This window comes from Chelonia mydas, chromosome 10, assembly GCF_015237465.2.
Source record: "Chelonia mydas isolate rCheMyd1 chromosome 10, rCheMyd1.pri.v2, whole genome shotgun sequence".
NCBI classification, from domain to species: domain Eukaryota; kingdom Metazoa; phylum Chordata; order Testudines; family Cheloniidae; genus Chelonia; species Chelonia mydas.
In genome coordinates this window covers 45,133,568-45,158,554 of record NC_051250.2, presented here as the reverse complement: position 1 = coordinate 45,158,554, position 24,987 = coordinate 45,133,568, and the positions used below count along the sequence as shown (strand labels likewise).

The window sequence follows — 24,987 nt, the reverse complement described above, 5'->3', positions numbered from 1 at the left end:
ATAATGTTTACTTCAAACTATTTCAAATAAAAGCATCCAACAACGTGCGGATAGGCTCCATTCTATTCTAAGCAGGGTGGGTAAGCCAGTGCAAGGTACGTGTGCCAGCTTGCCCCTCAGGCATTTCCTAACACATACTCTAGTGCAGGGGTTCTCAAATTTCATTGCACTGTGACTCCCTTCTGCCAACAAAAAATACTACATGACCCCAGGTGGCGGGGATGGAAACCTGAGCCCACCTGAGTCCCACTGCCCCAAAGCCCAGCCCCACCAGCCTGGGGGGGGTGGGGTGTCAAAGCTGAAGCCCAAGGGCTTCAGCCCCAGGCAGGGGGCCTGTAACCTGAGCCATGCTGTCTAGGGCTGAAGCCCTTTGGCTTGCTCTTTGGCCCCGGGCAGTTGGGCTTTGACCCTGGGTCCCCGCAAGTCTAAGCCAGCCATGGTCACCCCATTAAAACAGAGTTGTGACCCACTTTGGGATCCCAACCGCATTTGAGATCATCTGCTCTCGTGCTTGCTTTCTCACCCCAGAGGCTTCTCATGGTCTCTTCTTTTGATGATGGGTTCCCTACAGCATGACTGCAGATTTTTAGAAAAGTGATTGTTAAAGGCAGATGTTCTATCTAGTCTGCACTAGTTTACACCACAAGCCTTAAAACCGCTACAGCGAATACCTTCAAGGGTGCAAGAGGGAAGAAAACAATTCTCATGTGTTTAGCTACCCCCTGTCTGGGGGTCTTGCACGTTTCTACCGTGAAAATTCAGTAAGATGCTCCTGAGAGAGAAGGGGAGATGAAGGCTGGGGGGCTGGGCGGGGGGCAGGGTTGGGTGATGAAGGGATGTGGGCGGGGCTGGAGCGGGGAGGTCGGGCTGATGATGGAGGCGGGGCCAGTGGCGGCGAAGCGCTTTGTGGGCGGGGTCTGGGGCAGCCGCCGCCGGAAGCGGGGCAGCAAACCGGAAGCGGAAGTGGCGCGCTGGTGGCCGGCGCCGGCGGCTCCCGCGATGCTCTCCCTGGACTTTCTGGACGATGTGCGGCGCATGAACAAGCGGCAGGTGAGGCTCCCAGCGCTGGGTCTGGCGTGGCCTGGCCGCTCCTGCTGCCCCCCGTCCTCCCCCGGAGCGCCCGGGCCTGGCGGGGCTCTGGTCTCTGGCCCCCGCGCAGCCTGCCCTGCAGGCCCGGACCAGGCGCCTGTGGGGAGCCCTGGCCTGGGGCATCCTGTTGCCGCAGGCCGTGGAGTGCCCAGCATGGCCCATGGGCAGCCCGGCAGTCTGGGGGGGAGTAAGAGCCGGCGCCTCAGTCCGCCCGCCCACGGAGCTGAGCCGGGTGAGGGGCGTGGGGACGGGCTTTGGCTCGTGTGGCCGGTGAGGAACCGCAGTGACTAGCCTTGGAGCCCCCGACGCTCGTCCCCAGGCCTGAGCAGGTTGGCAGTGGCCCTGGGGGGTCGCACGGATTCGTTCTGAGTGTCGCTGCAGCGCGCTGCCCCCCTGCTCTGACTCCTTTGTCTATCGAGTGACCCATTAGTGGAGGAGCATCCCGTTCTTGGGCTTCAGACCAGTGGCAGATTTAGAGTTAGTGGGGCCCTGTGCTCAGTTTCATTTTTGCCCCCCGCTCTCCCAGGACGCAGCCAAGAAAAAGAACATTCTCTGTTATCTCCCCCACCCCCTTTTCATTCTTTTTTTCAGAAGTTTAAGGTTAACTATAAACTGACTGTCCTCCTAATCATGCCAGACTCCAAGGGGAAGGTTTTTCAAAATATTTATTTTCTGATGATCAGAAAGTGCTTTAAATTAAGATTAACTAAATCAATCCTCTGAATATTCTTTTTGGGTGGATAAGGAGTATATAGAAATCACTTCGCCACTGCTGAAAGGTAGCTACCTCTGTGGTAGAACACAGCAGCTATTTAGCAGAGCCCAAAAAGACTACACCACAACTGAAGGGCCAAAGCTTAGACGAAAACATTATATTAACTGACTCTGTGCCATGCTTTGGGAAATTCCAGATCAGAACCTTTTAGCTCAGGATTTAAATGCTCCAATTACTTAAATCTCTGTATGATTGCTTAAAAGTGGTATATATGCATCCTATAGTTCATGTTCATTAGTTATAAAGTGCCATACAGGACATGGCACTACACAAAAATGTATTAAGCCTACATCCTTGTGCCAAAAGAGCTTACCGTCTGAGGCTAGCTTGTGATTGATTGTGCATTTATCTCTGAGTAACAGGCAGCATGCAGCTGTAGTGACCCATGACAAGCCTTGAGTGGCACTGAGTTGGACTCAGATTCTCGCTGCTCTCTTGCCCACAAATTTGGAGGGAAGTCATTTACTGCAGCCTTTGAAAGAGTGCAAATTCCCCCCCCTTTCGTGCTTTGTCAGCTCTCCTGTCTGGTCAGGAGGAGAGCCGAAACATCGCCGCTCCCCCCTGCGGTGGGCTGCGCCCAGCCACCACTCACCAGGCAGCGGCGAGCAGCGCGAACATGGGCAGGAGGAGCAGGGGGCAGCCACGCAGCTGGAGAGAAGCAGCAGTTTCACCTCCAAAGCGCTGCTTCTCTCCGGCCAGCTGTGCGGCAACCCTGTACTCCTCCTGCATCCTCTGGCCTGTGTTTGCAGCTCTCATCGCCACCCGCACCTCCTGCCTGCTCCCCTGAGGCTGCGGGTGAGTCTCCCTCCCTCCCTGTTCTACTGCCCCCCACAGCTTCTGCCCCTGCAGTTCCCCCCATGGAGCGGGCTGCCCAAGCCCGGCCCGCGAGACCCGAGCCAAGGCACATACTGTTTCACAGTAAATCCGCCACTGCTTCAGACCTAGCTCACTTACAAAGGCAGTGCCTCATAGTCACTCACTTGTTGGAAATCTGTTTTCCTCGTTCTCCACAACATCACCCCCTATAAGGTTACTACATGTCCATGTTTGCGCTCCCTTAACCTAGTGTCTTTTTCTTATTGCAACTGTATTATCGGGTGCTGAACTTTGGGATGATTGTCTCCTCAGCTTTAAGGATCTGGAAGGGGCTAATGGTGGTTACAGGAAGTGAAAGTCCCATTGTAGTGGTACTCAGGTAAAAATCGTTTGACTTTCAGATTTCTCATGAAGTGCGGCTAATGGGGCATGACGTGGATCTGGCTTTGAGAGGAGGGGAGGCTGAACGTTTCCATTCAGGGAAGGAACACAAATGATTCAGTCTTTATAGAATTTCAGCAACACTGGCTTAAAGATGGCTTGGCTGAGAAGTATTCATTCATATATTGTTTGAATGTCCAGCATCTCCTGTACGTTTTTTAGCCAGACTTCCTTTTAGTCTAGTTCTTGTTCTTCCAGCCCACTGCTCCTCAGGGGAGTCCAAGAAGCCAGTGGATGCAGGCCCCAGAGTTACAGATCACCCACCACCACCGTTGAGCTTCCTTAGCCTGATCTGGTGGATGACAAGGAGGTCTTGTGACTTTGTGGGCCATGGAAGGAAGAAAGTGTAGTGCCTTATGGATGGGTTCAGTGCAGACATTCCAGGCCTAAGGGATAGCATAGAAGTGAGCATGAAGATGTCTGGAAGAAGTGACGAAGGAGGGAGGTCATAGGTAAAGTAGGGGGGGGTGGGGTGTGTCTATTGATGCTCAGCAAGATTGGGTTACCATTACAGCGGTGCATCTATTTATGTTATTATCTTCGCAAAAGGATAGTAACTTGAACTGAAACTAAATTGTGGAATACAACAGAAAATATAAATGCATTATTTTCCCCTGTCTTCATTGTTTTCCATCTTGCTGCTACATGTATATTTAAAGTACACGAGGAGCTCTTAATGGCAGTGAAATTGATATCATGAGGAAGTCAATGTAACAGACGGAGACACTCAGCAGGGAAACTTATGATTGCTATGAGTGTAATAAATGTGAACAGAATTGTTTAGTGTCTTGGCTTGCGATTGAACATGTTGTGCTGCTTTCTTGTAACAAGGCTAGGAGTGTGCTGACCACTCTGTTCCATGCCCAGAGATCTATTTTCTGGCCATCTGATGAGCTGTAAAAAAAAAAAAAAAGGGGGGGGGGGGGGGGGTAAAAAAAGATTTGACAAAGTAAAGAAATTGTTTCTGTACTTGTTTCATTTGAATGAAGATGGTTAAAAGCAGCATTTTTCTTCTGTATCATAGTTTCAAAGCTGTATTAAGTCAGTATTCAGTTGTAAATTTCTGAAAGAACAACCATGACGTAACCAGAGTTACGAACGTTTCAGAGTTATGAACAACCTCCATTCCCGAGGTGTTCGTAACTGAGGTTCTACTGTACCTATTGCAGGTACTGGCTTCCCCAGAATGTACATGTACTGACTTCACAGGTCCAGGTCTCTGGGGACATTGGCTATGCAGCTTGTCAGTGTTTATCATCACGTCACTTTTGAAAACAAACTAGTGAAACTTCTATCTCTTACTGCTGATTCCGCAGAGTGCTGATGAGAGGCACTTCACCCACTTCCCATTGAGTAAGATGGGAGGCCATAAACTCACTTTCCCTTTTCAGTGAAATTATGTTATCTTCTGACAAGCAACCTTTGCCTAGTATCTCCAGGCACGATAGGAATACATGCAGTGCTTGAAGTTCGTGCCTTTTATGATGATTTTATTTGCAATTAAAAAGGTTAGGGATGCTGTAATGTTCTGCCATTTACAAGAAAAAAATTGAGTAGGAGTGCTTGCAGTGAGATTGTTTGAGGAGACATGTTGAATCACAAGAACCGATCTCCAGCACAGTCTGTCTGGGAACTTGAGAGCCCTTCTATTTTGAGCATAATGTGGATTCACAAAGGATGTGTCTAAACTGACCTTAAGGCCTGGTCTGCGCTACAAAGTTAAGTTGATGTAAGTTACTTTGCATTGACCTATTTGTGCACGTATCTACTACGCAAATTTTCTGGTCAACGTAAGCACACTGTTTACTCATGCAGTAAAACCACCTCTGAGGTCAACACTGTGCAAGAGTAGATGCTGCATGACCTGTGTTAACCCTAAGAGTCCTCCAGCAGCTGTCCCACAATACCCCATTCCCTGTGACAGTGACTGCTCTGGTCACAATTTTAAACTCCACTGGGCAGGGCTAAGAGAGACCAGAATCATCTCCTCCTTAAAGCCCCCTGCATATTTTTGAAATCCCTTTTCCTGATTGCCCACCTTGGCAAGCACACCTAGCAGCTCACCCTCTTGTGCAGGTGCCTGCCTAACCGTGTCTGCTTCATGGACACAGAGGAGTACTAGATGTGCTCCTGCCTGGAGTAGAGGGGAAGTATTGGATCTCACAGGTCTGTGGGAAGAAGAGGCTGTGCAAGCACAGCTATGGACATCTACAGGCAGCTTGCATGGGGACCGTAGGCAAAAGGTATGACTGGAATCAGCAGCAGTGCTGTGTGAAAGTTAAGGAATTTTGCCAGGGATACCACAAGACCAGGGAGCACAACAATGGACCAGGTGTTGTGCGGTAGATCTGCCGCTTCTTCAAAGACTGCATGCCATACCTGGCAGAGACCCCACCAGCACTCCGCACACCATTGCGGATACATTGGAGAAGTCTGAGACGGACCACAACTGTGCAAAGTGAGGAGGATGACGCACAGCCAGGACTTTGGCCATGCTGCAAACCAGGAAGTGCTTGAGACTCCGCCACAGTCCCTCCTGGCAAGTGTGGATGAGCCTGATGAAGGGAAAGGGAACCGGGATAAGTGTGTGCATACCTTTCCTTGCGATGTTTAAATGCAAGGACTGCCTGGCCCATCCCCAAGTTAAGAAGAAAGGCAAAAGGAACAACTTTTCCTACAAGAGAAGGTAGTGTTGTCATCTGTCTTTCATTCCCCGGTGGGTTAGATGGTGGGTGGGCCATGCAGCATGCTTTATGTGCATAGGGATGTCCCTTTTGTCCTCTGGAAAGATTTCAATGAAACTTTCATGGAGATACTCTGCAGTCTTCTCCCAAAGATTTCTAGGAATGGCTGCTTTATTCCTTCCTCCAAGGTAGGATACTTTCCCAAGTTGCTCTTCGATGAGGTTGGCTCATACCTTTGTAGTAAACAGGCTAGCAGAATATAGGCCAGTGTGGTTTTAGGATGCCATTAGCAGCTGTGTTCTCTGTGCCTTTGTGAGCCTTGGGTGAGATCAGCTAAAATTACCACTGCCTGTGGAAAATAGTGCCAGTGTTCAGTACCATTGCCCTATGCCAGCAGTTCTCAAAATGTGGGTCGGGACCCCATATTAATGGGGTCCCCAGGGCTGGTGTCAGACTTGTTGCCCGGGGCTGAAGCCCAAGCCCCCTGCCTGGGGCCAAAGGCTTCCACCGTGGGTGGTGGGGCTCAGGTTACCAGCCCCCCCTCCACACCTGGGCTTGACCTTGGGCTTGGCCTGCCTGGGGCAGTGGCTTTGACTTTTCCCCACCCAGGACAGCGGGGCTTGGTCAGGCTCAGGCTTCGGTCCCCCGTCTTGGGGTCAGTGTAGTAATTTTTGTTGTCAGCAGGGGGTCGCGGTGCAATGAAGTTTGAGAACCCCTGCCCTATACTCATACTGATGGAATAGGGAATGAACTTTTATATCTTCATACAACAGAAGATTTTTCTCCCCACACCTGGTGATAATATTACTGTGGCTGGGGCCGGAAAGTGGTGCTGTACCAAGGCGATCCAAAGCTGAAGTGTTAATAAGCATTTGTTAAGGGCTTATGTGAATAATGGATGTGCCTGTAAATCCAATGTCACATCTGTGTTTTTTATCAGTAGCTTCTGTCATGGCAGCCTTATGTGCCCTCTATACCCGCAGAATGCCTGACCCTGAGGACGAGGTGAAAGAAGAGGACTATGGAGGACATGTCCAATGAAGTCCTACAAGCCAGTGTTGCATCAGACGGGCTGGTGTATGTGGGCCCACAATGAACTACATTTGTGCACTCAAGTGGACGTGTGATTACTTAGTTTATAATTTTAAATTTTCACCCCATTAAGTTAGGTTAAAAATCTGTATAACATTGCCTGTGGGGTGTTTTTGCACATTGATTTTCTGCACTATTTATTCCCATTCAAAGTTTTGTTTATGGAGAACCAAATTATCTTAGTTCACAAATGCAGAATGCATAGTGGTAGTCAAAGCAAACAATACTTGTAAATGCAAACCAAGCACCACAGAACTCATAGCTTCAGTAAAATGAACAGTCATAGTTATAAATGTACAGCAAGCACTGTGCAATTCTTTGCAGCACCCAAAGCTCCAGGCCCAGAGAACGCTTCCACACAAAACACTGCTGTAACTGACCACTAAAGTGAATTTTCAAAGCCTCCCTCAACCGCATACCTCCATGTTGTTGGGCTCTTCAAAGTCAGTAGACAGCCTGCTCTCTCCTCTGATGGAAGCTTTTTTTCTCCCTTTGCCCCACAGATACTGTGCAGAACACAACAGGCAGCTATAATAATGGGTTTTCCATGAGAAAAATATCCCAATCTGTTGAGTAAACACCACCAGCGCCCCTTCAGTTGTCATTCTGCATCTGCTGAGATGGTAGTTGAATCTTTCCTTGGTGCTGTCCCCATGCCCAGTGGACAGCTTCATGAGCCAGTGGAGCAAGGGATAGGCTGCGTTCCTCAGAATCACTGTTGGCATTTCAGTGGTGCCAAATGGTAATCCAGTGGTCAAGAAAGAATGTCCTTGGTTGCAGTTTTTGCAAAAGTCCTGTTTTCGTCAAGATGGGAGGAATCATGCACCTTCTCTGACCAGCCCAAATTGATATCTGTGAAGCATCCCTGATGATCCACCAGCGCTTGCATAATCATAGAAAAGTAGCCCTTTCTGTTGATGTACTTGGGGGCAAGGCGAGCTAGTACCAAAATAGGGATGTGCGTGCCGTCTGCTGCCCCCGGGCAGTTCAGGAATCCCATTGCTGCAGATCCATCCACTATGTCTTTCACAATGCTGAGAGTCACAGTCCTGCATAGCAGGAGACTATTAATAGCCCTGCACACTTGCATCACAACAGCCCCCACTGGATTTCCCAATTCCAAAATGATTTCCCTCTGACCAGTAGTAATCCAACATTGCATTGCAGACTTCCAGGGCATGATTGCCACTCGCTTCTCTATTGTCAATGGAGCTCTCTTTCTGTTGTCCATGCACTGGAGCTCTGGGATGAGCTCGGCACACGGATCCAGGAATGTGGCCTTGCATACCCAAAACTGGGAACTACAGGCCAGTCAGCCTCACCTCAGTCCCCGGAAAAATCATGGAGCAGGTCCTCAAGGAATCAATCCTGGAGCACTTACACGAGAGGAAAGTGATCAGGAACAGTCAGCATGGATTCACCAAGGGTAGGTCATGCCTGACTAATCTAATCGCCTTCTATGATGAGATTACTGATCCTGTGGATGAAGGGAAAGCAGTGGATGTATTGTTTCTTGACTTTAGCAAAGCTTTTGACACGGGTCTCCCACAGTATTCTTGTCAGCAAGTTAAAGAAGTATGGGCTGGATGAATGCACTATAAGGTGGGTAGAAAGTTGGCTAGATTGTCGGGCTCAACGGGTAGTGATCAATGGCTCCATGTCTAGTTGGCAGCCGGTGTCAAGTGGAGTGCCCCAGGGGTCGGTCCTGGGGCCGGTTTTGTTCAATATCTTCATAAATGATCTGGAGGATGGTGTGGATTGCACCTCTCAGCAAATTTGCGGATGATACTAAACTGGGAGGAGTGGTAGATACGCTGGAGGGCAGGGATAGGATACAGAGGGACCTAGACAAATTGGAGGATTGGGCCAAAAGAAACCTGATGAGGTTCAATAAGGATAAGTGCAGGGTCCTGCACTTAGGACGGAAGAACCCAATGCACAGCTACAGACTAGGGACCGAATGGCTAGGCAGCAGTTCTGCGGAAAAGGACCTAGGGGTTACAGTGGACGAGAAGCTAGATATGAGTCAGCAGTGTGCCCTTGTTGCCAAGAAGGCCAGTGGCATTTTGGGATGTATAAGTAGGGGCATAGCGAGCAGATCGAGGGACGTGATCGTTCCCCTCTATTCGACATTGGTGAGGCCTCTTCTGGAGTACTGTGTCCAGTTTTGGGCCCCACACTACAAGAAGGATGTGGATAAATTGGAGAGAGTCCAGCGAAGGGCAACAAAAATGATTAGGGGTCTGGAACACATGACTTATGAGGAGAGGCTGAGGGAACTGGGATTGTTTAGTCTTCTGCAGCTAATGCTCATTGTCCCAAAGCTGCATTAAGATGTGAACCCACCAGTCAGTGCTCATTTTGGGGGCCCAAAAGTTGCTCTCCACCATCTGCAGCTGCTCCATGAATGTCACCAACAACCTTGAACTATTCTTTGCAATGTCGCTCAGCAAGACTGTTCTCAAAGAAATCCTCGTGTCCACCGTTGTTGCTGTACTTTCTGTGGGTCTGCAAGTACAGGAGAATCACACTGTCTTGAGTTTGCAACATTTGGGAGAACAGTGCAGAGTTCTGCGGGCTCTGTGCTTCTGTCAGAGTGGGATTTTTTAAAAAGGTGGGAAAATTGTGGGATATGGATGACATTATGGGATGGAGAAAGTTGCATGCTGAAAACTTGACCCCTAGCTCCTGCAGATCCTTGGGTGAGTCATTACTATCCTACAACACATTGCAAAAATCCCCCAAAAGGCATTGCAGCAGATGGCACACTGGATACATACTTGTGGTGCACTGCACTTTGCACAAGTTTTCTGGGTGAATATGCGTAGCATCAATGGAAGCAGCCAAGTATGCCCACATCAAAGCAATATGCTAATTTCAGCTACTGCATGAAGACAAAACTTGCATCAAGCCAAAGTCTTTAGAACAGACATGGCCGAAAATTTCCCACCATTGCAGTAGTCCTGGTGCAGCTCTAGCAGTGGGGGAAAACAAGTTGCTGGTGGCCACTAGTCTCTTTGCCACTAAGAGTCAGTCTGGATACCAGAGAGCCTTGCCTGGTTGGCATGGTGGTGGTAATGCTGATGGCTGCCAGTGGTGGGAAATCAAAGCAGAGTGTGGGTGAAACTGAAGTGTCTTGGCTTCAATTGCTTTCCTCAGGGACTCTTAGTTTTGAGGGGGGAGCGAGGGGGTAGACTATGGATACTTTGCGTGATGAGCCATAAGATATTACAAGTTACATTGTCTTGATATATACGTGCATATCTTCATACCAGATTAACCGTGTTAAGTAACATATTGTATATTGATCATATCTTGTTTTATCATTAACATTCCCTTTTTTCCAAAATTATTTAAACATGACCTTAACAAGGTACGTGTGTACATTTGTAATGATTCATATTAACGTTTTGTTTTTTTGGGGTGAAGCTGTATGTTTTGTAGCGAAAGGAAGGGAGAAAGTCTCAGAGAATAGAAAGAAAGGAGGGCCAAGTGGAGGAGAGGGGATGTAATTTAATGATCCTCTGTATATATTTGTCTTGATTGTCTTACAACTAGTGGGATTACTTTGTACTATATCAAAGCATGTCAGTGCATTTCAATATTTTGATTGTTTTCCTCAGGGGCTCTTTCCTAAGGGAGAATTTCCTGGGGTTTACTTGAAACCATATAGATTTCAAACACTGATTCTAGTTTTTCAAATGTCCTTGTTTCCTAACTTCTATTTTCCTTGTCTTTCAATGGCAGCATGGAGACTGCTTTTTACAGAGGAGATCTCCTGTTCTTAACCAACCGAATTGAAGATCCCATCAGGGTGGGAGAAATTGTGGTCTTTAGGATAGAAGGAAGGGAAATTCCAATAGTTCATCAGAGTCTTGAAAATTCATGAAAAGTACGTATCGCGTCTTGGGTAATTGTATAGCAAATGTCTATAGCCATGTCACCTTGGGCTGTGCTTATCTCAAAAAATAGTCTGGTAAGTGGATGGGAGACATCAAGGAAAGCCTGGGTTCTGCAGGAAGTGCTGTGAAGGCTCTTACCTCAACACTGACCCAGAGTGCCAGGAAATAGCATGCTGCTGGAAGGGTCTTCATCCAGGTGAATTACTGTCACGTCCTGATAACTTGTGCTAAAGATCTCTTGCCATTTTTCACAAGTTGGGGGCTAATCCTGGAGTCCTGACCAACTATGGGCAATTCTGCCTCCCTTAACTTCCTCTGCAACGTTACTGGAATACAATACTGTTCATTTCCTGTCCCATACTGCTGGATAGGGTTCATATTCTCTGTTATATAGCTGCTCTGTTCTGCCCCAGAGGTGATTGCATTTCAGTGGTGAGTGAAGTGACTTCTATATATTTAACACACTACTTATATCTAAAGGATCCCAAAACGTTAATTTAAAACGTGTTGGTTTTTAATATGCCAGTTCTCTTGTTCTCATTCTGGGACAGGGTATATCTACCTTAGGAAGGCCTGGTTACCTGGACTGTATCATTCCTTCTCTGTAAACCTTGAGCCAGAGTGAGTCTTGCGTTTTGTTCTGAAGTGGGTGAGATGGTCATTCTGATTTGTTCCTTGAGCAAGTTCTGCAGTTCTGAGCCAGCTTCCAAGAAAACTCCATCCTGTGTTCATGAGAGTCCCTCTTCCATGTTTCCAGTGGCATGTGGTGGTGGTCACACATGGGGGCAGTTCCTTAGCTAATTTGGGACAGTCCCGTAGAGGGATTTGAGACTAAATTTGAGACTCTTAAATTGGATCCTATATTCCATGGAGAGCCAAGGCAGAGAGTGGTGTCTAGAGGTGATGGGCTCTCAGTAGGTGGTGGTGCTACATTCCAAATAACCTGGAGCTTTTATCAGGACTGATGGAGTCATTCCTAAACACAATGAATTGTAGTAATGGAGTGTAGAAGTCACATGTGCGAGGATTACCACAGCCAAATCGCTTTGCTAGATAGCGTGGCTTTTCACCTTCAGCCTCAATGCAGTTCTGGTAGCTACAGCTATGTTGGTACCTAGAAACAGTGGGGTGTAGAATGACCCCAAAGTTGTGAATCATCTCAACATCTGGAGGGTAGGATGCTTCAATGGTGGGGGTGATGTTAGTCGTGATGAGTTCTACAAAGTGCTTCCCTCCCCACCTGCATGATCTGTCTTGCCAGACTTTCAGTTTCAGCCAGCTGCTGTCCTTGGGCAGCCCCGCTTAACCTCTCCTCTCAGGGTGGGTTCCAGATCTGCTAGTTAATAGAACCAGTCTCTTTGCTATTTATTTATTTATACACAAATCTTGATCAATAAAGAAAACCCATTGTGATATTTTTAGTCTCTTCTCAGAGTACAACTGCACTTGGACATCCTGAATTTAAAAATAAAATAGGGAAATATGGAGGTCTTGGTGGTTCCAATGTCACATTGCATGTACAGTATTTTAAGATTAATCTGTGAAATTTACCCACATAAGAGGCCCTTCTCATTCTTTTTCCTTTTGTTAATACATACTACTAGATTTTTGCACTGCCTTGACAGATAGTTGCTAGAAGAGAAAAAACCTGTAAGGTCATCCAGTCTCCTCCTGCATGCAACCAGTTCAGGTGTCGCTGAAGCTGAGATGTGGATTCTTTACTAAACTTTCCTCTTCCTTCCCAAACTTCCCATCCTTGGCTTTACCTCAGAGCTAAACTTTTTTTTAAAGAATTATATGAATCTGTTCAGCTGTTGCTGAGTGTTGAGATGGCCATGGATGAATGGACTATAGGCAAGGCCTTGTGCTTTGCATTCTGTGGAATCCACCGTCTTTCCCAGAATCTCAGGTTACATTTAGTAATAAAATCTAGTCCTCCTGTTTGTAAAGATAACCTTTAAAGCCATGTGTGAAGCAGAGCAGACAGCCTGAAGCAACAGATCTGAGGTCTGACCTGCCACATTCATTTCAGTGGGTGTTAACTCTGAAATATAAAGATAACTGCTTAATTTTTGACATTTCTGCCATCACCAGCAGCGAGTTTGAGTATTTACCCTGGACTTAAGCTGCCTCCTGTTTCTCCCTAGATACCAAAACGCTCAGCTGTTCTCTACCCAGTGGCCAAAACCTCTAGCTTCCTGATTTACAATTTCCATTTTGTAGTAATGGGCTGTCTATATGAGACTCTGTAGCCTACTGAAAACCAGAAATGCGCAGATTCATATTTTTCTCTGATCCAGATCAAATCTCCTTTGTTTATAAAGGAAAGTGTGTTCTATCCATCAGCCCTACAAAGTCCTTCTGGACTAAGAACTAAACTGCATTCATTCTCTACCTCCAGAGGTAAAGATTCTGCTGTCAGAATTTACTTAACAGTTCTGTCACTTTGTGAGACAGGTTAGAATCCAGTTTCCCCTCCCAGAGCTTGGGGACTCTGCAGGGCTAATAAGGATGAGAAGGAGTGGCAACTTATGTTTGGCACTCAGGTCACCTGCTTATTCTGATAGCTAGTATCTCCAGGGTTCAGATCTGCACTGCAAGAAGAAGCCACTGTTGCATAATCCTTTTGCATCCGATGAAGTGAGCTGTAGCTCACGAAAGCTTATGTTCAGATAAATTGGTTAGTCTCTAAGGTGCCACAAGTACTCCTTTTCTTTTTGCGAATCCTTTTTGAGAGTAGCAGACCTGCACTGTACACTCCTATTTTGACATTCTCACTTGTTGCTGAATTGCAACAATAAGCTGTCTGAGGCAGGCTTCATGTACTGTACCTATGACAAGGCCGTCTTTACCTAAGACACTTTAAGGACACTCCTGCTGCTACTCTAATGCAGCTGGCTCTGCGTTCCTCTTGGACTTTCTTCTTATTGGCTGCAGACAGTGTCAGAGCACCCGTAGGCTCGAGTGCAGTGGAGGGAGTGCACACAATGAAAAGCTTCCACGTCCTTTCCTGCAGGCGATTGATTTGACAGTAGGCCTGCAGACTGGGAAGCTCATGACATGCTGAACCAAGCTATAAGAGCAGCTCCAGTTCGCACATGCTTTCAAGGGACCATTCACAAGTGACTGGAATGCGCCGAAGCCCAGTTGGTAGCACCATTTTGTGGACTGCCACTTGGAAATATGCATCACTTGGGAGCTCTAGAAAGGTGGAAGGAAGTATCAGGAGACACTGCAGGTGGAAAGGGAGGCAAAAAGGATCAGAAGCAGGAGAGAGAATTACCAAGAGAGAAGCAATCACACATCCCATCAGTGCCATCCAGAAACTCCTAGGAAAGAACATCAATGTTTTGGAATTAGTGGGGCCAGGAGTGCGCGCGTGCGCTCGCTCGCGCTCTCTCTCTCTCGTGTTTGAAATGTTTCTAAATATTTAATCTGCCCTTCCAAAAATGCTTTGAAGGGGGAGGGCTCCTCTTGGCTGGGACCTCTGACAAACCTGTGTGTTTGAAATGTTTGTGTATCTTAGTTCCTGCAGTCATTGTGCTTGCTTAGAATATCTGTTAGTGGCTCATCTGTGACCTGTGGTCTCTTTTCTTTGTAAGGCAAAATGGAGACATCAAATTTTTGACAAAGGGAGACAATAATGCTGTTGATGACAGAGGGCTGTACAAACAAGGGCAGCACTGGCTGGAGAAGAAAGACGTGGTGGGGCGAGCGAGAGGGTAAGTAAAGCTATCCAGCAGAGGAGGGTGTGCTCTGACCAGTGCTTATCTCCAGTGTGAACTGGAAAATGCTTTCTTCTGTTGAGCTCTTCCCTGTTGGAGTTTCTGATTAAAGTGGCGTGTCAGCAGGTAATGTGTGGAATTGAGTAACAAAGGCAAGTTCACTTCTTGGCTTGCCTTGACCAAAGATAGCCATGTGTGAACTGTCCTCCAGGATTCTGCTCATTTCCTGTCTTGGAGGTGGATGAGTTGTCATGTAGCCCCTTCTGGAACTCGATTAAAGCTGATCTGCAGTGGGAGTGTACCCTTTCACTGCTTTATAATGGATAAAGAAGGGTGGAAAGGCTTTTTACATTCAAAATTCAGGTCTTGCCTGCCTGGTGACTTGGGACCTGGTGCAGTTTTGGCACAAATACTAAGACAATGAAAGTTCAGCAACTGAAGATGGCGGGGATTTTTTAGTCAGACTGCTTAAAGTTAATGTCTGTTGAACTCTACAGCTTAATGAACAGTTGGGAGAAAGGCCATCTCTGCTAAAGGTTCAATGCTTCTTTCAGTTAAGGTACAAGAGCTCAAGAAACATCCCTGAGAGCCCAAAGACATTCCCAGAAAAACTAGGGATCCATAAACTGAATATTTTTGATAATTACAATAGAAAGCTTTCAGGCTTCTTTTACCCACCATAAAGAATCAAGTAAAGGCACAAGCTTAACATTTAAAAAAAAAATAAAATAAAATTGCTTTCAAGTTAATGTCAGTAGTACTTGGATGAAAATTTTCAAAGAGGAGTAGAAAAACTGTCTTTTGACTGGAGTTGAAGATCAAAATAGCTTAACGACTTGTTGATGCTAAATACTAAAAAGGCTTTTTGTTGCTTTCAGGAAAAGCATACGCTGAACTGGTGTATTGAAGAGTGTTTATATTTTCCTATCAAATTAATCATTTTAGCTTGATTAAAAGAAATGATTGGCTGACTGAATTTTGGAAGGCATAATTAAGGCTAAGATTTAGTCATGGGTATTTTTAGTAAAAGTCATGGACAGGTCATGGGCAATAAACAAACATTCACGGCCTGTGACCTGTCCATGGCTTTCACTATAAATACCCCTGACCCAAACTTCACAGCTCCTGGGGCCCTGGGACACCTCTGATCTGGGGGAGTTATGGGGCCAACATCTGGCCCCTGCTCTGGCGGCGGGGGCTGACTGCCTCCCACCACTTGCTTCTATGTGGCCCCTGGGAACCACTGCTCCCACGGCCTCCGGGGTGGCCCTTGGGACTGCTGCTGCACCAGTGCCCCCAGTGCTGCCCCAGCAGCCATCTGAGCAGTTGGCTCCAGGGCCACACCAGCAGTGGCCGGTGATGCTGGCTCCAGGGCCACCCCGGGATCTGTGCCAACAGCAGCCGGTGTGTCGGATCATCCTGGGGCCAGCTGTAAGTGCTAAACTTTACCTGAATGTTCACCTCATCTGTCTGGCAGATTGGAGTCCATTGTCCTCAGATCCCTGCCTTATCTGGACAATTGTCCCTTACAGAGCCAGTCTAAATATTAAAGTATGCACGGCCTGCAGCACAGGCCTTAGGCTTCACTTCTCCTACAGCTGGACCCAGATGGTGACCTGAAGAGCTAGTTAAAGTTGGGTGTCCCCCAAAGAATCTCCTTGCTAGAGCTCTAAAATCTTCAGACCTGTCTTTTGTGTCCCAGGGGACAACAGGGGCGGAAAGTTCATTTCACAGGCCCACCCCAAAATGGCAAACGCTGACTCTACTTCTGGTGTCAAATCTATGTAGAGTCCATCTGTCTCAAAACTTCCTGGTGTCTTAGACTCACTTCATAGTAGTGTAATGTTGCACTCCATATGTTTTATGGAAATATGCTTATGAGTGTGAATATGATGTAACTGGAATATGCTTTATGCAAAAGGTCTCTTGTAAGGTATCATAACAAAGGTTATAACCTACTGAATATATTCCTCCCATTTGTATGTATGTATCATTCTTGTATCTGAAGCTAGAAATATGAAGTACAACTCTGAGGCCCTGTTGTAATTATGCAAAGTGTGGGCCATTAATGGTGGTTTAGAATCTTGATGGCTTCCATTGACTAGGACAATTGGTTGTAAATGGCTCTGTTTACTTACCAACCTTCTTGTGTACCTGTGGGCCAGCCCAGGAAGAATGGAAGCTGGGGTCTCACAGGTCATGTGATCATGTCACCTGACACTGGAATCCATCTTAAATCTGGTACTTCCCAAAGGGGGGGACCAAGAGAGACAAAAGATTCCCGCTTTGTGCCAAAGCTATAAAAGGGTGTGGAATAGAACAAAGGGGGCTGCCAGTCATGAGAACACCCCTGCTTTCCACCTAAGATGTCTGCCGAAACTAACAAGGACTGTACCAGAGGAAAGGAATGGGCCAAGACTAGGAAGGAGTCTAGTCTGTGAAGGATGCTTATTGGAACTTTTCTGAGGGTGAGATTTTACCTGTAATCAGTTTAATGTATTAGGCTTAGACTTGCATGTTTTTGCTTTATTTTGCTTGGTGACTTACTTTGTTCCATCTGTTAGGATTAAATTGGTTTCAAATCATAGTTTTTATACTTAATAAAATCACTTTTGTTTATTAATGAACCCAGAGTAAGTGATTAATACCTGGGGGAGAAACAGCTGTGCATATCTGTCCATTAGTGTTATAGAGGGTGGAGAATTTATGAGTTTACCCTGTATAAGCTTTATACAGAGTAAAATGGATTTATTTGGGGTTTGGATCCCATTGGGAGCTGGGTGTCTGGGTGCTGGAGTCAAGTGACTTGTTGAGCAGTTTTTAGTTAGTCTGCAGCTTTAGGGGCGTGGACAAGACTTGGGTCTGTGTAGCAGCAGGCTAGCAGGGAAAATGAGCTCAGAGGTAATCTCAGCATGTCAGGTGACAGTCCCAAGGAGGTCTCTGTGACCGAACCTATCACAGTGGTGTAGTCGAACAGGATATGTGCACAGCTGATTGCTTTGAGACACTGGTAGTGATTTTAAGTGAGTTTTAAGTGTGGTGGCTGGAGAACAGACAAAGTTGTTACTGGTTTGTTGTTTTCTGTTTGTTTATTTTGGGAAAGGGAAGTAGGAACAGAAAAATGAGTGAAAGCAGTGAAGCGATTGCGAAGTTGGAACTTTTTAGGCTGCAAGTTGCAGAAAAGGAGAGGGAGCACCAGAGATTATTGCAACTGAAAGAACTGGAGATAAAAGAAAGAGAGGCAGCAAGCTCAGGAGGAGAAGGAAAGAGAGAGGCAGCTAGCCCTGGGGGAGTTAAAAGACAAAAAAATTGAGGCCCAGAGACCTGCCGAAATTGAAACCCAGAAGCATGAACTGGCTGAAATGGAGTGGAAGAGACAAAACCCTTCGGCAGCTACCTCCACTTCCCCAAAAATCCACAAATGGGAACGGTTATGCCTGCAATATGAGGAATCCAGTGATATTGCCGAATATTTCATCACATCTGAGAGACTGTGCACTCTCCATGCGATTCCTGAGGATCAAAAAATGACTACTCTGATTGCAAAATTGATTGGGAGAGTTCTGGACATATTCAGCAATAGGCATCTTATTGATGCTTCAAACTGTGGTAAATTTAAGCAAGTGGTTTTGAAACATTTTCAGATTACACCTGAAACCTACAGGGTAGAATTCAGGAGTCTTAAGAGGGGATCTGGATTAAGTAATGTGGCCTATGTAGATGAAATGAGAGATTTGTTAGACAAGTGGATGAGGGGAAAAGGCATTACAGGCTTTGAAGAAATGTGTGATTTGGTTACTCAAGAACAGTTCCTGAATATGGGCAGTGATGATGTAAAACAGTATTTGTGGGACAAAAAGGTGGATGCAGTAGGGGAATTAGCTGGGTTTGCAGACTCTTATGAGCAGTCACAAGCTGCAGTTAAGCATAAACCACTGACAGAAGGGTAGAGGGTTGGTGGAAAACAGAATCACCGTTTTACCCCTGGGAAAAAGGAGGCGAGGCGTTCACTTCCCCATTTCCCTGTTACTCGTCCCAAGTCTCCTGTACAAGCAGAGGAGCCCAGAAGGTGCTATCATTGTAAGTTGACTGAGCACCTGAGGAATAAGTGTCCTTGGCTGAGTGGAAACAGGCAGCAGGTAACACATGAAGCTGCTGCTTCTCAGAGCACAGGGGTATCCCAGGCTACTGCCTCTTTCCACACAGGATTTGTAAAGGTTGCTTCTACGCAACCAAACAGTGAGCATATGCATGCTGTTAAGCTTAATGGCACAGTGCTCCAAGGTTGGAGGGATACTGGTGCAGAGATTTCTGTGGTCAGGAGGGACCTGATCCAGGAGAAGGATTTGTTACCAGGAAAAATGGCAGAATTAGAATTGGTGGGAGGTTATAAGGTCCTTGCACCTTTAGTTAAGATACACATGGAAACTGGTGATTTGCGGGCTGCACTAACTGTTGCAGCGGTGGCACACAATTTTGCACCGTTTCTACTAGGGAATGATTTTTTTGATGTGGCAGAATCAGTCCCAGGGTTTCATAGATTCATAGATATTTAGGTCAGAAGTGACCATTATGATCATCTAGTCTGACCTCCTGCACAACGCAGGCCACAGAATTTCACCCACCACTCCTGCGAGAAACCTCTCACCTATGTCTGAGCTATTGAAGTCCTCAAATCGTGGTTTAAAGACTTCAAGGAGCAGAGAATCCTCCAGCAAGTGACCCGTGCCCCATGCTACAGAGGAAGGCGAAAAACCTCCAGGGCCTCTTCCAATCTGCCCTGGAGGAAAATTCCTTCCCGACCCCAAATATGGCAGTCAGCTAAACCCTGAGTATATGGGCAAGATTCACGAGCCAGATACTACAGAAAATTCTTTCCTGGGTAACTCAGATCCCACCCCATCTAATATCCCATCACAGGCCATTGGGCCTGTTTACCATGAATATTTAATTACCAAAACCATGTTATCCCATCATACCATCTCTTCCATAAACTTATTGAGTTTAATGTTAAAGCCAGATAGATCTTTTTAGGTTCGTTAGCAGCAAGAAGGAATCATGTGCTGAAAGCCCCAGAGAGGAGGGTGAAGTCACATGTGCTGCTGGGAAAATAGGAGAGTCTCTCTTTAATTCCTCGGGAGCAGTGGAAAATGGGCCACTGGGGGCAGGGATGGTCGAGGCCAGTTCCTGTAGCCCTGGGGCTCAAGGCAGGACCCTGCAGGAGGGGGTGGGTAGAGCCAGCGCCTGTCCTGTGATCATCTCCCTGGGGGAGGGGAATGTAGCTGGAAGCAAGCTCGACCTGAGTGAAAGGGGGTGGATTTTCCTGACCGGTGGAAGGGTCTGTCATGGCTGGTAGCTGTGAGCCCACAGCGGGATCAGAGTCACCTTCCTTTTTGGGGGACACAGGAGTGTCTGCCTCAGAGGGGAGCCCAGAAAGGGAAGTCCAGATGGAAGGTGAGGTGGGACAGGAGGGTCTCCCTATCTTTTCTAGGAAGGCATTTCCCCAGGAGGAGGGTGAAGGATCTGCATCTAAAATGCCAGACCCCTCACCTGTGGATCAGGTTTTAAGGGAAGACTGGGTGTCAGATCTCCTGGAGGGGAGAGTCCACCCAGTTGACCTTTTGGGAACAGAGAGTGGGGTGACTGTATCTTACCAATCCAAAGCACTCCATTGAAGGATGCTGTTCCTGCTATGCTTGCAAGACATAACATTGTCTCTTCAAGGCAGGAGGAAGTTGCATTTGGGAAGCTTCACAAGCAGATGGGGCCCGACACAAAGAGATTCTAGAGGGAGGGGCCGAGGGCAGGCATGGTGCAGTGCACCCTGTCCTTGCCAAAACCCCACACACATACCTGGATTAAGAGCCTTCTCCAAAGAGACAGGAGAATCTGTATCTGAACGCCTACTATGGTACACAAAGGAATTGAAAAATGCAGTAGACACTGAACAAACCAGACTGGGTGAACAGAGTCTGTCTGCCATAAAGTGGCTGGTTATCTTGTATCTTTTGTTACTCCACCTATGGGTCAGGACGAAGGAGTTAATACTAATGGTAAACCCTTCGAAGATGTGTGACATACCTAATTTTGGGGAAAAACTTCTGTACGTGCTAGGGATGGTGACAAGACAGTCCCACAAGCACGTTACTTTTCAGCTTATACCTGTAAACAGGCTGGAAGCTTGGCACAGCAGCAAAAGCATAACAGGCCTACGCTACTGTGTATAAGGGGAAACTGAGGCACACTGCCTCATGGCACTGGTGGCTAAATGCCAAGACACCTCCACTGTAACAGATACTGCTACCTGCATTCTGTTAGCAATCCTACACCCCAACGTGTTTCAGGCACCCGGGGACCAGGAACCCCGAATCTTGCTAGGACACCTCTGAATGACGTCAAGTTGCAAAGCTATAAAAGGGGGCGTGACCAGAGACAAACAGGGATTTTAAATGTACTGCCTCCACCATGGGCAGTGTCCAAGTCTCTGGCAGTACATTCAGGAGGAGGGTGTGACGTTGCACTCCATATGCCCTCCACAAGTAGTGCTTCCCTTTGTATATCGAGGAGTACTTTCATTGTGAACAGGGTACTGATAACCACGTCACTCAGCTCACAGTGCAAGTGGCCTGGGTTGTTTCTGATATAACTAACTTGGTGTGCACCACACATCCGTTTTTGTTTATTTAGGTACAGATTTGCCCATGTGTATGCAGCGAAGTGGGAATTTGCAGGATTATACAATTATTTAGGTTGGTCAAAGCTCAGGCTTCAAAAGGACCCAACCAAATGAGGTGAATGGGCTACACTGGAGCAGATGAAATTCATTGTTGACAAATGCCAAGTAATGTGCATAACGAGGTATAATTTGAATTACTCCTATGCCCTGTTGGGTTCTAAAATAGCCGGCTGCTAAGAGAAAAGTCCTGTGCATCATTGCGGGCAGTTCAGTGAAGATCTCTGCTCAATGGACAGCAGCAGTCAGAGAAGCAAATGTATGGGGATTGGGAATAACAATGAAGATCTTCTAATGCAGCAGTTCTCAACCTGTGAGTTGGGACTTCAAAGTGGGTCGGGACTCCTTTTTAATGGGGTCGGTAGGACTTACTGGGGCCCAAGCCCCGTGCTGAAGCCAAAGCCCAAGGGCTTCAGCCCTGAGTGGCAGGACACAGGTTACAGACCCCCAACTGAGGCTGAAGCCCCTGGGCTTTGGCTTTGGCCCCCCTGCCCAGGGCAGTAGGGCTCAGGCTTAGGTTCTGGCCCTCCTGCCTGGGGCTGCTGGACTCAAGCAGGCTCAGGCTTTGGTCCCCCTTCCTGGGGTCATGTAGTAATTTTTGTTGTCAGAAGGGGGTCGCAGTGCAATGTAGTTTGAGAGCCTGTGTTCTAATGACATTATAGAATGTGGACCACTGATTTCTATCACAATGGGGAAAGCGGAAATAGAGGGGCTTCAGAAAGCAACCAGAATGGTTAGAAGCTTGGAAAAACTCCCATATGAAGAGACTGCAGAGATTGTGGTTGCTTACCTTAGCATAAGAGAATAAGAAGGGGCATGATAGTTATACAAAATGATGAATGCTATAGAGAAAGTAGAAGAGGAACTCTGTCTTCCTGTCTCATGATACAAGAACACAGGGACATGCAGTGAAACTGAGAGGCTGCAAACTTGAAACTGAAGAAAAATTCTCTTTTAGCACTGCATAATTAGCTGGAGAAACTGATTGCCCCAACATATCACTGAGGCCAGGAGCTCACAGGATTCAAAAAATGTTGGAGATTTATGGACAACAAGAATACCCCAAGTTATAATACCAGGGATTTAAAACAAAAACCAAGAACTTAGGAAGGGAGGAAACCTGACTGCTTCAGAGCTTAACCCAGCCTCTTATCTAAAGAGGGTTAAGGGGGAAGTTTTCCCTAGGGGAGGCTTTGCATCTTCCACTGAAGCAACTGTTCATAGAGAGTATCCTGTGCTTGATGGAGCGCTTCTGTCTTCCAGTCTGGCAATTTCTTTGTGCGTATTTCAGGGCACAACCTAGCCTGTGAAATCTTCAGTGGAAACTGTCTGAAATAAGTGATTTTTTTTCTCTCTTGTAGATTTGTCCCCTACATTGGAATTGTGACTATTTTAATGAACGATTACCCAAAATTTAAGGTATGACATATTTATTTTTGTCACATTACACTAGGGAATGATTTTCTTGTTGGTTTGCTGGGGAAGCTTCTACACACACAAGCTAAACTGTACTTAGTGGCTGCTCTTCTAAGCATGTCTATTGTTACGGTTAGTCTGTAGAGCTGAATGCACATTCTGAGTCGTGATCCTGCTGCTTTGTTTTTCAGTATGCCGTCCTCTTTTTACTGGGCTTATTTGTGCTGGTCCATCGAGAGTAGTCCTGTTGCAGTGAAGTTCCTAGTGAAGATGCCATGCTTTTTGTAACCAAGAGTTTTGAGTAGGGAATGGCCTGATGTGTGGTGAGAAAGGAAAATGTACATTTCAATGCTTCTTAGCAGTTTGGGTTTGTTTTTTTACTGTGTAAGGAAGAATGTTAATCACCATATTTCCAATGGCTTGTCACATTTTAGCCTTTTCGTACATCGGTGTGTTTTTATATTAAAAGTCTAAGCCAAATGTTATGTTTTGTATTTTGAAGCTGAGCTTCATTTCTGAAGTGCCTACACAAATGTTCTCTCAGTCGGTGCTGCTCCTGGCTGCAAATAACCCCCTCCAGTTTGTAGTTTGACAGTGTGGATGGTGACCCATTGAGGTGACAGGGTCTTTTTTTCAAAACCATGAATTAAAGATTTTGCGTATCCTCTAAAACAGTCCCTGCCATGTTCTTGTTTTAAAAATGGCTGGATGCAAATTCTTCCAAGGCCTCATTGGAAAGGCCCAGGAATTTGGTGTTGTACAGGTTCTGAAAGAATGTCTTAGGAATTAAACTATCCTTTGTTTATATGTTGCAGTAAAATAGCAGCTGTCACTTTAACTTTCTTTTGATGGGGTAAACCGTTCATATCTTTGGATATCTTAAAATCCTATTGAAATAATGTGTGTGTCTTGGACTGTGGGTAGGGGCTGCTTCATCCCCCGCTGCAATGGAACCACCACTATGGAGGACCACGGTGGCTGCTCAGCAGTGCACAATGATGCTACTCAGAGGAACTTGGATAAGAAAATAAGAGCGGCCACACTGGGTCAGACCAAAGGTCCATCTAGCCCAGTATCCTGTCTTCCGACAGTGGCAAATGCCAGGTGCCCCAGAGGGAATGAACAGAACGGGTAATCATCCAGTGATCCATCCCCTGTCGTCCACTCCCAGCTTCTGGCAAACAGAGGCTAGGGACACCATCCCTGCCTATCCTGGCTCTATCCTCCATGAATTTATCTAGTTCTTTTTTGAACCCTGTTATAGTCTTGGCCTTCACAACATCCTCTGGCAAAGCGCTCCACAGACTGACTGTTCGTTATGTGAAAAAATACTTCCTTTTGTTTTTTTAAACCTGACCCCCTAGTTCTTGTGTTATCAGAAGGAGTAAATCACACTTCCTTATTTACTTTCTCCACATCAGTCATGATTTAAAAGACCTCTATCATATCCCCCCCTTTGTCATCTTTTTTCCAAGCTGAAAAGTCCCAGTCTTATTAATCTCTCCTCATATGGCAACCGTTCCAAACCCCTAATCATTTTTGTTGCCCTTTTCTGAACCTTTTCCAATGCCAATATATCTTGAGATGGGGTGACCAAATCTGCGTGCAGTATTCAATATGTGGGCATACCATGGATCTATGTAGAGGCAATATGATCTTTTCTGGTTTATTATCTATTCCTTTCCTATGATTCCCAACATTCTGTTCACTTTTTTGACTGCCACTGCACACTGAGTGGATGTTTTCAGAGAACTGTCCACAATGACTCCAAGATCTCTTGCTTGAGTGGTAACAGCTAATTTAGACCCCATCATTTTATAGATATAGATAGATAGGAAATACCCAGTTGTAACTGAGGGGTGGGTAGGATGCAGTTACCCAGGCTGGGGTTTGTCCAGGCTACGTAGTAAATTTCCCTACAGTTGTGAAATGTGCTGTGGGATCTGCAGTGATCACAATTGCTCTAGCCCTGTTTTATAGCTCCTCCCAAAGATGGTAGTAGCAGCACAGTACCCCTTTCCGAGTGTTAGGATAGTGGGGGGTAGTGCTAACATAGGGGCAGAGGGGAAGGGACACCACCTATCACTTCCTGCAGTAACTGGTTTTTTTCTGTGCTGGTCCCCATCAGAGCAGTGATTCTGCTTGCACAGGTTTAGCCCAGGGGGCTGCCTGAGACCGTGGTGTAGGTTGTGCATTTACCTGTTGTGTCCTGCTAGCTGCACTGGGTGAGTCAGGTTTGCAGTTCACCCCTATCAGGATGTTTGATCCAACTCATGAGAGAATTCTGTTTCTGCTCATTAGTGAGGCAGGGCTC

General features: G+C 46.5%; 2 protein-coding genes across 4 annotated transcripts in view; both read left to right on the top strand.

Moving 5' to 3' along the window:
- Nucleotides 1–9,956, top strand: part of ZNF592 (zinc finger protein 592) — a 107,313-nt gene extending 97,357 nt beyond the window's left edge. For all 3 annotated transcript variants that reach the window (XM_037911461.2, XM_037911462.2, XM_043523216.1), the window contains exons 10-11: nt 5,384–5,390; nt 9,946–9,956. The gene's annotated coding sequence lies outside the window, so the exon portion shown is untranslated. The remainder of the gene's footprint in view (nt 1–5,383; nt 5,391–9,945) is intronic.
- On the top strand, nt 903–23,153 carry SEC11A (SEC11 homolog A, signal peptidase complex subunit). The gene is given in 7 exon segments (XM_037911464.2): nt 903–1,050; nt 2,950–3,059; nt 10,639–10,765; nt 10,767–10,789; nt 14,402–14,521; nt 22,619–22,676; nt 22,865–23,153. Coding segments are annotated over 7 exon segments (540 nt in total). The 5' UTR covers nt 903–999; the 3' UTR covers nt 22,916–23,153.
- The last annotated feature ends 1,834 nt before the right edge of the window (nt 23,154–24,987 follow it).